At 47.9% G+C, this 16,174-nt stretch overlaps 2 protein-coding genes across 5 annotated transcripts in view; one reads left to right on the top strand and one right to left on the bottom strand.

Annotated features, from left to right (window-relative positions):
- Window positions 1-16,060, top strand: part of LOC121539163 (dimethyladenosine transferase 1, mitochondrial-like) — a 36,940-nt gene extending 20,880 nt beyond the window's left edge. For all 4 annotated transcript variants that reach the window (XM_041847465.2, XM_041847466.2, XM_041847464.2 and 1 more), the window contains 2 exons: window positions 14,244-14,371; window positions 15,164-16,060. In XM_041847465.2, coding sequence (XP_041703399.2) covers window positions 14,244-14,371; window positions 15,164-15,401 — 366 coding nt within the window. In that variant the 3' untranslated portion in view covers window positions 15,402-16,060. The remainder of the gene's footprint in view (window positions 1-14,243; window positions 14,372-15,163) is intronic.
- On the bottom strand, window positions 888-3,861 carry LOC121539164 (claudin-20-like). Its single transcript, XM_041847468.2, has 2 exons — window positions 3,352-3,861; window positions 888-2,744 (listed from the first exon to the last, which is right to left on the bottom strand). Exon 2 carries the CDS (start codon window positions 2,563-2,565, stop codon window positions 1,816-1,818), a length of 750 nt encoding a protein of 249 aa, XP_041703402.1. The 5' UTR covers window positions 2,566-2,744; window positions 3,352-3,861; the 3' UTR covers window positions 888-1,815.
- Window positions 16,061-16,174: the final 114 nt, after the last annotated feature.

Raw genomic sequence — 16,174 nt, 5'->3', positions numbered from 1 at the left:
TGTGGATGGGTGTGAACTGTGTAGTTGTGTAATCTACATGTGGATGGGTGTGAACTGTGTGGTTGTGTAATCTATGTGTGGATGGGTGTGAACTGTGTGGTTGTAATCAATGTGTGGATGGGTGTGAACTGTGTGGTTGTAATCAATGTGTGGATGGGTGTGAACTGTGTGGTTGTGTAATCTATGTGTGGATGGGTGTGAACTGTGTGGTTGTAATCAATGTGTGGATGGGTGTGAACTGTGTGGTTGTGTAATCTATGTGTGGATGGGTGTGAACTGTGTGTCTGTGGTTGTATGAGTGTTTTGGATGCGTAATGCATGAGTAGTGTGTAGCCCAGCTTAAAGAAAGCAGCTCGTTTTTGTTTTTGGAGCTTAATAGTAAAGCAACAAGAAACATGTCATACAGTCGACTCTGCTGGAGGAGTCTCTTTCTCTCTGTCTCTCTCTCTCTCTGTCTCTCTCTCTGTCTCTCTCTCCGTTTCTCTCTCCGTCTCTCTCTCCGTCTCTCTCTCTCTGTCTCTCTCTCTCTCTCTCTCTCTCTCTCCGTCTCTCTCTCTGTCTCTCTCTCTCTGTCTCTCTCTCTGTCTCTCTCTCTGTCTCTCTCTCCGTCTCTCTCTGTCTCTCTCTCTCTCTCTCTATCTCTCTCTGTCTCTCTCTCTGTCTCTCTCTCTGTCTCTCTCTCTGTCTCTCTCTCTCTCTGTCTCTCTCTGTCTGTCTCTCTGTCTCTCTCTCTGTCTCTCTCTGTCTCTGTCTCCTCTCTGTCTCTCCTCTCTCTCTCTCTCTCTCTGTCTCTCTCTCTGTCTCTCTCTCTGTCTCTGTCTCCTCTCTGTCTCTCTCTCTCTGTCTCTCTCTCTCTCTCTCTCTCTCTCTCTCTCTCTCTCTCTCTCTCTCTGTCTCTCTCTCTCTCTGTCTCTCTCTGTCTCTCTCCCTCTGTCTGTTTGTCTCTCTGTCTCTACCTGCAGGGTGAGATCCAGGATTTTGTTTGTATGCCGTTCTGTTCCATCTCCAAACCCAGAACCCTATTTACTAATTCTGACAGCACTCTTTGAACAGTTTAAGCGGGAAGGATAATGTACTACAGCTTTTTAGTCATTGTGTTGGCTACACTACGTACGTCTCAGTCTCTAACAGGCATTCCTCTGCATTATACACAGACAGGCTCCAGACAGCATGCTTAGGCAAAAATATCAGTCAGTCCATTAGCTACAAAAATAAGACAGTTTCTTAAATCAGTCCCAACAACTAGCATATCTAGTGGATAGTTCAAAACAACAGTAGCTTGCTTATGAAAAGGGAATTCCACATACTTTTATTGCCTCTTTGAGACAATAATATAAATATTGCCGACTTGCCGAATAGGTGGTTACCAAACGATTATTAGCAGCTAAATGATTGCTTATTAATTCAAACCTTTGGCGAGGAAAAGGAAATTAACAGGAGGCTTGTTATCAGCTGATCCATTCCCCCGGGAACTCAATGTGATTTACTGATGACTGCTGGGGTATCTGCATGTGTTCAGCTGCGGCTCCCCTCCCATTCTGCAGCGCCTTCCTTCCTCCCCCGGCTGTGCTGCATTTCACATTCACCATCCGTCTGTCCAAGGGGCTGCTCGGGGAATACCTCCACTGCTTGTGCTCGCAGAACAGAAAAAGAGGGGAGAAAGAAAGAGATATGATGGGGGGAGAAAAAAAACCGCCATCAAAGTCGATCCCCTCCTCTCTCGTTTCCTCCTCCTCCATCTCTTACTCAATGTAAGCCGTAGTTGTTTCCCCTAACTGGTCTGCCTAGCAGTAGCAAGTGGCTTGCTGCTTTAGCCTACACATAGTCCTGCAGGCTGTAGCCTGTCTTATTGTCTAGTGGGGAGAGGGAGCAGTACTGGTGCTGGAGCTGGTCCTGCTGCTGTTGCTGTAGGAGCTGTTGTTGCTGTAGGAGCTGCTGTTTCTGCTGCAGTAAGAGTTTATTGGGGGGGGGCAGTAAGATCATGTCCTGGTGACCGGGCCTCTTCCCCGAGCACGACACGCAGAAGATGGACCCCCCCACCAAGAGGAAGCCTGCCGACAGGAAGGCCACGTACACGGCCCCCCCGGGCTCAAACTTATTGCTCTCATGCACGCTGCGGTCCAGGAAGTTAGTGATGACCTCGTTGGTGAACCAGGAAGCGGGCACCAGGCACAGGAAGCCGGCGGCGATGAAGCAGCCCCCACTGGCGATGGCCGCATGCCTCTTGGAGCGCCGGCCGCCTCCCCAGCGGGTACATTTGAGGCCCAGGGAGGCCAGGCACAGGCCCATGGCAGCCATCACACAGGACAGCACCATGGTGGTGCGGGCAGTCTGCAGGTAGGCGGGCAGCGACAGCACTGAGTACTTCAAGGTGCAGCTGAACATGCCGGTGCTGTACCAGGTGCAGTCCATCCACAGCCCCTGCATCTGGGAGATGGCTGTGATGATGTTGGAGCCCACATCAGCACTCACCTTCCAATTGGGCAGCAGTGTGGCCACCATGGCCCCCATGATGCCCAGCAATGCCAGGATGAAGGCGAAGATCTGCATGCATGTGGATGCCATCTTCCTCCCGCTGCCTCTGCTGCTGCCGTGGCCCCCCCTCCTCCAGGCAACATCCACCCAGCCCCAGCCAGGCACCTCGTCTCCTCCACCCCTCACCCCAGACGGCTGTAGAGGATCCTGGTGCTAGAGCGGGCAGAAGCCAATCCTCAGCCCCTCTGCTCAGCGCCAGCTCCACTGGACTGTAGAGGAGAGGAGACAGGAATGAGAAATTGAATTGAGCAGGTCTCTTCGTTTGTCTCTCTCTCTCTCCCCTCTCTCACCACACTCATGCACAGACTTTTCTTGCAGGAACAAAGGAGAGCGTGAACTGGACCGATGAGAGAGAGAGAGAAGGCTCTGGCTGATTATTGGAAAAGGAGACACTGGTTTTAGTGCGTGTGTGCATTTTCTGTTGCGCCTGCCTCTTCTCTGTGCCGGCGCCTCATGGAACTGTTACTGAAGAGGAGAATGAGTTTCTGATATTTGCAATGGACTTAAAGCTGCAGTGTCCTTCTCACCTCACTCCAATAAGGTTACCCCACCACAGTGACTTCAATATTAACGCAAGGTAATTTCTTGAAATTTTAAACACTGATATAATAATATATATTTTCATTTAGCAAATGTATAAAACTTAGAAATAAGACAGACAATTTTTTGTTTTGTTTTTTTAAGACGTTCACATACAATTGCCAGCATTGCTTTGTATTGATTATTCTTGGCTTCAGTAAGTGTACAAGGGTAAACATCCTTTAATTATAATTGTTTATGATGTACAGCAAGAGAGAGCAATGTTGAGATCCTTACCTCAGCCGATCTCCTTATGACGCGTCAGGTTGTTCGCAGTGATTTCTGTAAAAACACGAGGTGAGGAGGGGTCGAGGAGATTTTTTAGCCGTACTGATCCATTCATGTCATCCATTTCCATAGCAACCGTATATTAAAGAACATCCTGGCCAGTCGTGAGCCACACATGTTCACTCAGCGCTTCTGAAAGGGGGTTGCTCTGCTTCCCTTTCAGTGCTGTAGAAGAGACTCTCTCTATGTCACATGGCTCGTGAGATGAGCTGCTACAGAATAGTATGCACCATAGCTAAGTTTACTATGGTTTACACTGACACACTCTCTGTAACTGTATTTGTGTGTGTGAAGGGTCATCTAGCTACTACTATATATATTTTTAAATGTGCAATACATTAGAATTTATTGAGTTGTCCAATGCACTTGTCACTCAATGCTTGATTTATGCAGCAGATGATGGAGACAAGCAAAAGTGTTATGGACCAGCTAAGACCACTACCAGTCAAACCGCAATCAATCATAAGACAGAGCTGCTTCATTCCAATATTGACCCATATTATTAGCTGGCTAGCTAGAGGTGGCACCTAGCCACCAGATTGTTTATCATAACTAGCTAATATTGATCTGAAACATTGTGCGCACTTTTGGCTACATTAATTCTCCCCGTTAGTCTAACCCTAGCTAGCTAGCAATTACATGTTAGCCTAATGACAGATACACCTGCTTTCATAATTACACAGATATCAGAATAACAGTTCTGCTTCAGTGGGCTTACCTACAGTCTCCAAAATGTTTAAGCTAAAGAAATGCCAACTTTGGCCAACTTATCTCTATCTAACCAGAGAGACCCCAAATAACTGTCCACAACCGCATTGCTGCGTTTCTTTCAACTATGCGAATAATATTAATAACCCATTGCACCCTGGGAAATATAGTTTAATCAACAATATGTTTTACCTAAACCTACAACCCCATGTCAGATCTATAATCTAGCCTAAATGAACACATTTTAATGTAGATCCTGAACTATATGGATTGAATTACTAGATACACATTGGGCACCAAATAATAGGCTTAAAATAATAATACAATGACACTTCTACAATAATACCCATATGAAGAAAACCTACTCCAAGCAGGTGGTAGTGGCTGTTCTGGCAGTGTCTTTCTTTTATTTATGTGGTAGCGAGTCCATCAGAGGGTCAGAGCAACACTCTTGTGTTTACACCCCATTATGCCAAAACGGACCCTCCCTAGAGCAGTCAGCATCAGCAACCACTCAGTGGGAGGCTAAACTCACAGCTGCTACCCTCCTGTCATTGCTCCTCCACTCCCCTCTGCAGAGGACGTCTAGTAGGGGGAGGGAGGGGCAGGCAGGACGGCCTTGATTCATCAATGACAAAGAGATAGGAAAAACAGACTGTACTAATAGACTGGATAGCCTTCATAACGCAGATGTGTGTTTCTATAATTTTGCTGCATGGGCAAAATCATCATAAACAGCCAGCCTCAGGAAAAAGATCTCCCCTCTCTCTCTTCACACCAGTAATGACCAAAAGGGAGGTGGCAGGTATATTTGCTAAGTGATTGATTGGGTTGGTGATTGATCTGTTTGTTTTAATTTGGTCCAATGATCTACCTCCATTTTGTCCCCCAAGATATCCCCTCAGAGACCATTTCCACAGATAACACATCACCAACACAATAGTAACACACACACACACACACCCAAACCCAAAGTATTACCTGGGTTGGTTGTCTGCTGACATTTCAGACTTCATACTCCAGGCCCTTGTGGGCTGCTGCTGCAGGAGGAGAAATATCCACACTATTTATGCACAGTAGTGTGTTTGAGTGTGTGTTTTACAGACAATATCCTTAGTGCTGATGCTGGTGTTGTTCTGTGGGGAATAAAATAAATAAATAACAGGGACGGGAGAGAGGCGGGTGAGGAAACCGCAGTTAACATGTACCCAGGGAGTGATATGTGAAGACATGGCAGGCTATTATAAGCATGGTTCCTTATTTTATCACTTTGTAGCCCAGTCCTCCATGTTATAGCTCCAAGGCATGACTGGACACAGAGATGGTCCTTTCCTGAGATGAGGGATTTTATTGTTAAATTTGCATATTCTTTATTTCGTGGTTTAATTGGTTTTGTGCTCATCATTTTGTAAAAGCCTTGTTATTCAATGTTACGGTCGGAGGTGTCGTCTGTAGCTGTCAACACAATCTTGTTACATGTATGGGTATGCCCATTTTCAACATGCAGAACATTTGTCGTCAGGGGGAAAACAGTTGTGACACGTTGTGAAATTACCCAGGGTTGGTTTGATTTACGGCCTGCATATTTTCTCTATTAACATTTACTCCCAAGTGGCAAGTGGTCAGACATTTATGAGTGTTTTTAAATGTAATGTAAAAACAGCGTAGATTCTGTTTTGTTTGTTTAGTAGGCTCATTTTTTCCACAGTCCTAATCTCTCTCTTCTTGTGACCTAGTGGAATTCTTGATTTCACCTAGTGGCATTCTTGACTGTAGAGTTGGAGAGTGTTCCTTTGGAAAACAATTCAGAGGACCTGAGAATAAGATGGGCATGGATCAGGATGTGTTCTTGGTTTATCTGTGCTGTGTGCCCGGGGCTGTTCTGAGAGTGTGGGAAGCCCTGGCAGGCAGCGCAGCAAGGCACTAAGGCAGGGCCCCCTCCAGCAAGAGATACCTATAGCTTTAGCTTACCCAGTGCCTATTCCTCCTGAGTGCCTGTCCTGTCCTCCTGTGCTTCTGATGTAATGGAGGTTGTCTTCTGAAGCTATTGTTATGATTAATGCATCTCTTTCCCCTCGGAGGAATCTTCGTTTTTATTTTATTTTACTTTCTGTATTCCACAGCTGTGTATTCCATTGTTCCTTGCTCCCCCCTCAGAACCTGCAGCAGTTACGTAAGGGGAAATGCGGGTTGCTCAGGTGGTAGCGACTAGCCACCCTGAGGGCCTGCCATCTCATCTTGGTTACGCTCAGAGGGAGATGACAAATTACTGCTCACACACCATTGGGTAGAGAGAAGGCTCAGGAAAAAGGAGTCGAAGGTGGAAATGGACGAGGGGACTTGGAGAGCTATAGGGTAAAGCTAGTGTAATAGAGTTCCTTCCTGCAGAGCTCCCAGAAGGTCATGGAGATGAAATATGGAAATTTATAAGTATTAATATGGATGTGTGCATGAATCCATATTATTGAGATGAATTGGGTCACGTTCGTTGAGGAGGATGAAGACAGACCTGTGGAAAACCATTCAACAAGGCCGCAGGGCCAGACGGATTACCAGGACGTGTACTCCGAGCATGTGCTGACCAACTGGCAAGTGTCTTCACTGACATTTTCAACATGTCCCTGACTGAGTCTGTAATACCAATATGTTTCAAGCAGACCACCATAGTCCCCGTGCCCAAGGACTCTAAGATAACCTGCCTAAATGACTACCGACCCGTAGCACTGACGTCTGTAGCCATGAAGTGCTTTGAAAGGCTGGTCATGGCTCACATCAACAGCATTATCCCAGAAACCCTAGACCCACTCCAATTTGCATACCGCCCCAACAGATCCACAGATGATGCAATCTCTATTGCACTCCACACTGCCCTTTCCCACCTGGACAAGAGGAACACCTACGTGAGAATGCTATTCATTGACTACAGCTCAGCATTCAACACCATAGTGCCCTCTAAGCTCATCACTAAGCTAAGGATCCTGGGACTAAACACCTCCCTCTGCAACTGGATCCTGGACTTCCTGACGGGCCGCCCCCAGGTGGTAAGGGTAGGTAACAACACATCTGCCACACTGATCCTCAACACGGGGCCCCTCAGGGGTGCGTGCTCAGTCCCCTCCTGTACTCTCTGTTCACCCATGACTGCATGGCCAGGCACGACTCCAACACCATCATTAAGTTTGCCGACGACACAACAGTGGTAGGCCTGATCACCGACAACGATGAGACAGCCTATAGGGAGGAGGTCAGAGACCTGGCCGTGTGGTGCCAGGACAACAACCTCTCCCTCAACGTGACCAAGACAAAGGAGATGATTGTGGACTACAGGGAAAAAAAGAGGACTGAGCACGCCCCCATTCTCATCGACGGGGCTGTAGTGGAACAGGTTGAGAGCTTCAAGTTCCTTGGTGTCCACATCACCAACGAACTATCATGGTCCAAACACACCAAGACAGTCGTGAAGAGGCCACGACAAAGCCTATTCCCCCTCAGGAGACTGAAAAGATTTGGCATGGGTCCTCAGATCCTCAAAAAATTCTACAGCTGCACCATCGAGAGCATCCTGACTGGTTGCATCACCGCCTGGTATGGCAACTGCTTGGCCTCCGACCGCAAGGCACTACAGAGGGTAGTGTGTACGGCCCAGTACATCACTGGGGCCAAGCTTCCTGCCATCCAGGACCTCTATACCAGGCGGTGTCAGAGGAAGGCCCTCAAAATTGTCAAAGACTCCAGCCACCCTAGTCATAGACTGTTCTCTCTGCTACCGCACGGCAAGCGGTACCGGAGTGCCAAGTCTAGGTCCAAAAGACTTCTCAACAGCTTCTACCCCCAAGCCATAAGACTCCTGAACAGCTAATCATGGCTACCCGGACTATTTGCACTGCCCCCCCACCCCATCCTTTTTACGCTGCTGCTACTCTGTTAATTATTTATGCATAGTCACTTTAACTCTACCCACATGTACATATTACTTCAACTATCTCAACTAGCCGGTGCCCCCGCACATTGACTCTGCACCGGTACCCCCCTGTATACAGTGGGGAAAAAAAGTATTTAGTCAGCCACCAATTGTGCAAGTTCTCCCACTTAAAAAGATGAGAGAGGCCTGTAATTTTCATCATAGGTACACGTCAACTATGACAGACAAATTGAGAAATGAAAATCCAGAACATCACATTGTAGGATTTTTAATGAATTTATTTGCAAATTATGGTGGAAAATAAGTATTTGGTCACCTACAAACAAGCAAGATTTCTGGCTCTCACAGACCTGTAACTTCTTCTTGAAGAGGCTCCTCTGTCCTCCACTCGTTACCTGTATTAATGGCACCTGTTTGAACTTGTTATCAGTATAAAAGACACCTGTCCACAACCTCAAACAGTCACACTCCAAACTCCACTATGGCCAAGACCAAAGAGCTGTCAAAGGACACCAGAAACAAAATTGTAGACCTGCACCAGGCTGGGAATACTGAATCTGCAATAGGTAAGCAGCTTGGTTTGAAGAAATCAACTGTTGGAGTAATTATTAGGAAATGGAAGACATACAAGACCACTGATAATCTCCCTCGATCTGGGGCTCCACGCAAGATCTCACCCCGTGGGGTCAAAATGATCACAAGAACGGTGAGCAAAAATCCCAGAACCACACGGGGGGGACCTAGTGAATGACCTGCAGAGAGCTGGGACCAAAGTAACAAAGCCTACCATCAGTAACACACTACGCCGCCAGGGACTCAAATCCTGCAGTGCCAGACGTGTCCCCCTGCTTAAGCCAGTACATGTCCAGGCCCGTCTGAAGTTTGCTAGAGTGCATTTGGATGATCCAGAAGAGGATTGGGAGAATGTCATATGGTCAGATGAAACCAAAATAGAACTTTTTGGTAAAAACTCAACTCGTCGTGTTTGGAGGACAAAGAATGCTGAGTTGCATCCAAAGAACACCATACCTACTGTGAAGCATGGGGGGTGGAAACATCATGCTTTGGCGCTGTTTTTCTGCAAAGGGACCAGGACGACTGATCCATGTAAAGGAAAGAATGAATGGGGCCATGTATCGTGAGATTTTGAGTGAAAACCTCCTTCCATCAGCAAGGGCATTGAAGATGAAACGTGGCTGGGTCTTTCAGCATGACAATGATCCCAAACACACCGCCCGGGCAACGAAGGAGTGGCTTCGTAAGAAGAATTTCAAGGTCCTGGAGTGGCCTAGCCAGTCTCCAGATCTCAACCCCATAGAAAATCTTTGGAGGGAGTTGAAAGTCCGTGTTGCCCAGCGACAGCCCCAAAACATCACTGCTCTAGAGGAGATCTGCATGGAGGAATGGGCCAAAATACCAGCAACAGTGTGTGAAAACCTTGCGAAGACTTACAGAAAACGTTTGACCTGTGTCATTGCCAACAAAGGGTATATAACAAAGTATTGAGAAACTTTTGTTATTGACCAAATACTTATTTTCCACCATAATTTGCAAATAAATTCATAAAAATCCTACAATGTGATTTTCTTGAAAAAAAATTCTCATTTTGTCTGTCATAGTTGATGTGTACCTATGATGAAAATTACAGGCCTCTCTCATCTTTTTAAGTGGGAGAACTTGCACAATTGGTGGCTGACTAAATACTTTTTTTCCCCACTGTATATAGCCTCCCTACTGTTATTTTATTTTACTTCTGCTCTTTTTTTCTCAACACTTTTTTTGTTGTTGTTTTATTTTTACTTTTTTTGTTAAAAATAAATGCACTGTTGGTTAAGGGCTGTAAGTAAGCATTTCACTGTAATGTCTGCACCTGTTGTATTCGGCGCATGTGACCAATAAGATTTGATTTGATGTCTAAAAGAAAGTGTTAAAGTTCAGTTATGGTGATTATTTGGTATACAGTATTAGTGTGCAAGAGGAAAAGTAGGTTAAGTCTCTGTAAATGTTTGAAGTCTTTGTTTAAAAGAGGCAGACTAAATTAGCCATGGAGAGAGCAGGATCATTTTTATGTAGATCCTTATATAACAAGCCAATTTAGAGTAGTGAAATTAATCTTGCTTCCCTGTTAAAATGCATGTTCGTTACAACATGAAGTCCTATTTACATTCCAATCATCCCACTCTCATCCACCCAGCCCTCAGCCCTGTAGGATCCCACCTCCCACCCGCTGGAAGGAGGGAGGATGACGGATGAGATTGAGAACCAGGGAGAGATATTAAGGTTATCACAGGGCCAAAAAGTAATTATCCGGTTCCTAGTTCACCATATCCCATAACATGCAAACTGAGCGAGTGCATTTTCAAAGCGCTGGATAGCAGGGTGGAGGCGGCAGCACGTGATTTAAGATGGACGTTTCTTGCGTGTTAAGGTTATCAGAGAAGGATGAATGGCAGGTGGGGGGATATATTACAGCAGAGGACCTAGTGAAGCCATGTAGCGGGCCGTTCATAAATCACAAGGCAAAGTAAGTCAGACCAGCCAATGGCTGAAATGCTGCTGCCTGTATAGTCTGAATATCGACTTCCCCCTGCTCCTCTCTTAAATGATGAAGTGTGGAATATAAATGGCATAATTACTCCAGAAGTGAAATGAAATGGATTATTTTCTGTTACCTGGCCAGACCAGATGGTGGGTTGATGCTGCATCGCTCTGGGTGTGTGTTTGTTCTAATAAAGGCACACTGCAGTACCAAAGTATGAGACCGCCCCTCACCCAAATCATCCTAGCATGTTGAGGTGACCGGTGGAAGAATAGATTTTCTTCATGTCAGCCTCGTTCCACCTAATTGATGCAGATGAGTCCATCTCTGATGATAGCTCCTGTCACAGTTACTCTTTTCAGCCCCAGTATATCACAAAGCAATGCAGCGCTTCTCCTCCCTGCCCTGAAAGTCTACTGTAACTGGTGTCCAAAACCGTCTTCCTCCAACTGATAGTGATGTGAGCAGCCCAGGAGTTAGCTGTACTCCTATAGTCTACAATATAGCTGGCTGCTCTGACAACTAGGCTCCATTCTAGCAGTGGTGTCCCATGCCACTGCGGTAACAAAGGCAGGCGGTAAGGCAGGCATGCAGGCGGTAAGGCAGGCATGCAGGCAGGCGGTAAGGTAGGCAGGCGGTAAGGCAGGCAGGCAGGCGGTAAGGCAGGCGGTAAGGCAGGCAGGCAGGCGGTAAGGCAGGCAGCAGTAACATACAGAGCTATAGATGAGATAGTAGATAGCGGTCCTGGTTTACAAGCCCAGCCAGACGCTGCAACACGGCACGGGAGGGAGAGAATCTAAACAGCTCATTAGAAAGGCTCCATCATGTCCTTGGACCACTTTAGTTATCCTCCCCCAATTATCCTGCCCTTCCCTAGCCCAGAATAACAAAGGAGGGAATAGTCTGGTGAGTCACAACCCCCACAGACGCAGAGATGCTGCTGGAGGTAGTTCTTTAGGGCAGGTTGTCTCAACAGGAGAGCTCTGCTGTAAATTAAACACCCTCGCACCGACATAACTGTGTGTGTGTGTTTTCTATTAATCCACTCTCTATACTCTGCCTCGTATTGTAACTTCTGTATCCTCTTTCACATACCTGGAAATGTCTATGTGTGTCCGTCTGTCCAGACTGTCTCCTTCTGGCAGTGTTGTGGTGTCCTCCTCCCCAGACTGTTGCTGCTGTCTCAGGCTGCACCTCCTCTTCTCTCCCTGCACCTCCTCTCCTCTCCCTGTGGACAGAGAAGTGAGCTACCGCTGCTCCCAAAGCCAGTCAAGTCAGTCAGCCAGTCAGTGGTCGCCTTGAGTGGCGCTCACACCAGAGAAACAAGGTTATTACCAGGTGAAGGCAGGCAGCTAGGCAGGCTACAGTGCACCGCTCTGTTGCCCAGTGTCTCGCTGGTGCTGCTGTGTCATTAGACCATTGCTCCACTTCACTTCTCAGACTGGCTGAGCTGTAGGTCTGGCTCCTGATCTGAGAGGTGAGGAGGAGGGGGGTCACTGCATTAGACCCCCTGGAAGTCTCATATAAGAGGGAGGCAGCCTTCCCTCCTACTGCACATTCACAGATCCACCTAAAGAAGAGTTGTCCTTGTTGTGTGTTGTGGGTCTTTGAGCACAATCCCTTTATTACCCTGAGAGAGAGGACGAACCTCAGACAAGCAGAGAGAGAGCCAGTGAGGGAGAGAGAGAGAGAGGGTGAGTTTAGGAGGAGGAGGAGAGAGAGCTCTGAGTAGGACTAGGCTCTGCTGATTCTGGCACGATTACTTCAACTGTTTGTCATATCAGCTTAGCTCTGACAGCGGGATCGGGAGGCAGAGAGGTGGCTGGAGAAGGGAACCACAGCCAGGATTCCACACTAGCCCAGAGGAATAACTGTGTGCTGGGCCTGCCCTGCCTCCTGTGTCCCTCTGCCTGGTTCCTCCATCCTCCATCCCACAGGGTCTGAGGCTGAAGCCCCTCAGAAACAATAGAGATAAAGGGAAGAAGTGTGTTTGAACGTGTCGCCTCATGTCTCATCAGGCTCTCTGGTATTGAACAGCGCCTGCTAAGTGGCAGCGTGACAGGAAGAGGGCTGGCTTTCTTTTTCCTCCCACAGGTGTTACTGTGGCAACCGGAACCGGCTTGCCATCCATGTCACCTTTTTCATCCCACTCTATCCCGTCTTCCACTCTCTTTCCCTCTCTCTCTACCCCCTCTCTCTTTCCCTCTCTCTTTACCCCCTCTCTCTTTCCCCATCTCTCTACCCCCTCTCTCTTTCCCTCTCTTTCTCCACCCCCTCTCTCTTTCCCTCTCTTTCTCCACCCCCTCTCTCTTTCCCTCTCTTTCTCCACCCCCTCCCTCTTTCCCTCTCTCTCAACCCCCTCTCTTTCCTTCTTTCTTCACCCCCTCTCTCTTTCCCTCTCTCTACCCCCTCTCTTTCCTTCTTTCTCCACCCCCTCTCTCTTTCCCTCTCTCTCTACCCCCTCTCTCTTTTCCTCTTTCTCCACCCCCTCTCTCTTTCCCTCTCGCTCTACCCCCTCTCTCTTTCCCTCTCGCTCTACCCCCTCTCTCTTTCCCTCTCTTTCTCCACCCCCTCTTTCCCACTCTCTCTACCCCCTCTCTCTTTCTCCACCCCCCTCTCTTTCCCTTTCTCTCTACCCCCTCTCTTTTCCTCTTTCTCCACCCCCCTCTCTTTCCCTCTCTCTCTACCCCCTCTCTTTTCCTCTTTCTCCACCCCCTCTCTTTCCCTCTCTCTCTACCCCCTCTCTCTTTTCCTCTCTTTCTCCACCCCTCTCTCTTTCCCTCTCTACCCCATCTCTCTTTCCCTCTCTTTCTCCACCCTCTCTCTCTACCCCCTCTCTCTTTTCCTCTTTCTCCACCCCCTCTCCCTTTCCCTTTCTCTCTACCCCCTCTCTCTTTTCCTCTCTTTCTCCACCCCCCCTCTCTCTACCCCCTCTCTTTTTCCTCTTTCTCCACCCCCTCTCTTTCCCTCTCTCTCTACACCCTCTCTCTTTTCCTCTCTTTCTCCACCCTCTCTTTACCCCATCTCTTTCCTCCTCTTTCTCCACCCTCTCTCTCTACCCCCTTCTCCACCCCCTCTCCCTTTCCCTTTCTCTCTACCCCCTCTCTCTTTTCCTCTCTTTCTCCACCCCCCTCTCTCTACCCCCTCTCTCTACCCCCTCTCGTTTTCCTCTTTCTCCACCCCCTCTCTTTCCCTCTCTCTCTACACCCTCTCTTTTCCTCTCTTTCTCCACCCTCTCTTTCCCTTTCTCTCTACCCCCTCTCTTTTCCTCTCTTTCTCCACCCCCTCTCTCTTTCCCTCTCTCTCTACCCCCTCTCTCTTTCCCTCTCTCTCTACCCCCTCTCTCTTGCCTCTTTCTCCACCCCTCTCTCTTTCCCTCTCCACCCCCTCTCTCTTTCTCTCCACCCCCTCTCTCTTTCTCTCCACCCCCTCTCTCTTTCCCTCTCTCTCCACCCCCTCCCTCTTTCCCTCTACCCCCTATCTATTTCACACTCTCCACCCCCGCTCTCTTTCTCTCTATTTCCCTCTCTACCCCCTCTCTCTTTCACTCTCTCTACCCCCTCTCTCGTTCCCCTCTCCTCCACTCTCTTTGCTCCCATGAGTGGATCCTCTTCAGTGTTATGTACAGATATATGTTAACCCCTGCTGCTTGTGTTTCCTGTGTGTGTGTAGGTGGACGTGGGGGTGGTACACTTCACCCCTCTGGCTCAGCCCCAGATCAAGCAGCCCTTCAAGCTGGTGGAGAAAGTAGTCAGGAATGTCTTCCAATTCCGGAGGAAGCACTGCCGCAAAGGAATCGAGTAAGCAATATTTCTACCCCACCTCCTGCTACGGTTCACGCTTTAATCGCCCTCTGTCTCGCTCTACACTCTCTCTTTGTTACATGCCACATTAAGTGAACTCCAGTTCATCCTTGACCAGCTATATATAAAGCTGCTCATGGCTCCCTCTCTCCCCATGCCTGTGAGGAGTGTACGTAGGCAGGCTGTAGGCCCGGGGAACAAAAGAAGAGAGCAGCAATTATGAGTCATTGGGGTGTCATAGGAAGACGAGGCATGATAACTTATGTAATTGCAGCGGGCAGAGAGGCAGCTTTAACAGCTTGAGGAGGAGCTAACTGGCACTGAAGCGCTAAGCAAGCATCTGTACTGGGTATGTGGGTGCGCTGTGATGCTCTTGAAGTTGGGTTCTGTATGTTAACTGTGAAAACCCATGGTGTTGCTGAGGGCATCTGGGGCTACATCTCTAGTCTTCAATTGTTCATTCTCCTCGTCTCCTTTCCACGACCAATGATCTGAGAGGACATGACATGACAACTGAATTTATGTTACTGTCATCTACAGTATTAGTCTGGTGGAATCTGCACCCTAACAGCTTTGTCTGCATATTTAATCACAATAACATGATTTATTTATGCTCTTTGTGGCAGCATTTTGTTTGATTTAAATTAACTCCTCTGTTTTCTATTTCTAAATGATAGCTGGAGGCTTGTGGACATATTGCCCAGCAGATTCCATCTGGCCCTGTACTGTCCCTATGAGTGGTCATGATAGACCGGAAGCCAACTGAGCCTTTTCCTGTTCTCTTCCCAGAATGCTGTTCCCGGAGACACAGAGGCTGGAGCTGGCGGAGGTGATGATGCATGAGGCGGACGTGGACCCCACCCTGCGCCCCACGGAGCTCTCCATTCCTGACATCAGAGCCCTGGCGGACGCCTACAGCCGCATCTGCTCTGAGAACCAGGGCCTCCTCACCTACGACTTCAGAGAGGAACTTAGACTCAAACACCTTAACAGGCGATCGGGCAGCAGCACTCAGCAGCCCGTCTGACAGAGAGGCTAGGAGGACGGAGGGGAAGGAGTGCCTAATGGTCTCTTAGAGACGAGACAACGGACTGCTCTTAGCTCTGACATTTCCACCTGGCACACGCATGCATTTTTAAACACCATTTCTCTGGTTTCCCGGAGGCACTGGGTGACATACAGTGAATCCCGGATGTGATAGAATTGAGAGGGACTGTGGTGGAAACATGGGGAGAACTGATCACTGGCCGTGGCTGGGGTAGCTAACACACAGATCAGACTAGAGCTCAGGCACTCCAGTCCAGTTGTAAAAGGAAGAATAGACCGTGTGAAATGACCAGCAGGAGAGTTAAGTGATGAGATGAGTTTGTAATTCTCAACCCATCACCCACTATGTCCTGGTTCTTACCTCTGATTCTGATTTCCCCATATGACTTTGTCCTCTGGGAGATGAGTCCGGAAACATTTTCATGACGATTTAGAGAATAAGAACACGTTGACGGTATTCAGGCCATTCCGCCTCCCTCTTCTTTGTCTCACTCACTGGGGAGATGGGGGTGGTGTGGGAGGAGGGAAGTGCTGTTGGAAAGTTGGCAGCTCCTGATGAGGCTATTGAAATCCTAAAATCATCAGTGAGTACTGAGTGCTTTGTTAAAAACTAAATAAATAAAATGCTGGCCATCTGTTTTTAAATGTTTTGTGAGTGATGATTGAACAATGGTGTTACTGTTTCATGAATGTGTTTGGTTGTATGTTCGGTACTATCAGATAACACCACCATATTGCTAGGACTTTACCTTT

Source organism: Coregonus clupeaformis, chromosome 25 (genome assembly GCF_020615455.1).
Source record: "Coregonus clupeaformis isolate EN_2021a chromosome 25, ASM2061545v1, whole genome shotgun sequence".
In the NCBI taxonomy this organism is placed as follows: Eukaryota; Metazoa; Chordata; class Actinopteri; order Salmoniformes; family Salmonidae; genus Coregonus; species Coregonus clupeaformis.
This window is presented reverse-complemented; position numbering and strand designations above follow the sequence as displayed.

Bases quoted from the DNA above. Each gene is read 5' to 3' on its own strand.
- LOC121539164 (XM_041847468.2), bottom strand. From the start codon at position 2,565: ATGGCATCCACATGCATGCAGATCTTCGCCTTCATCCTGGCATTGCTG.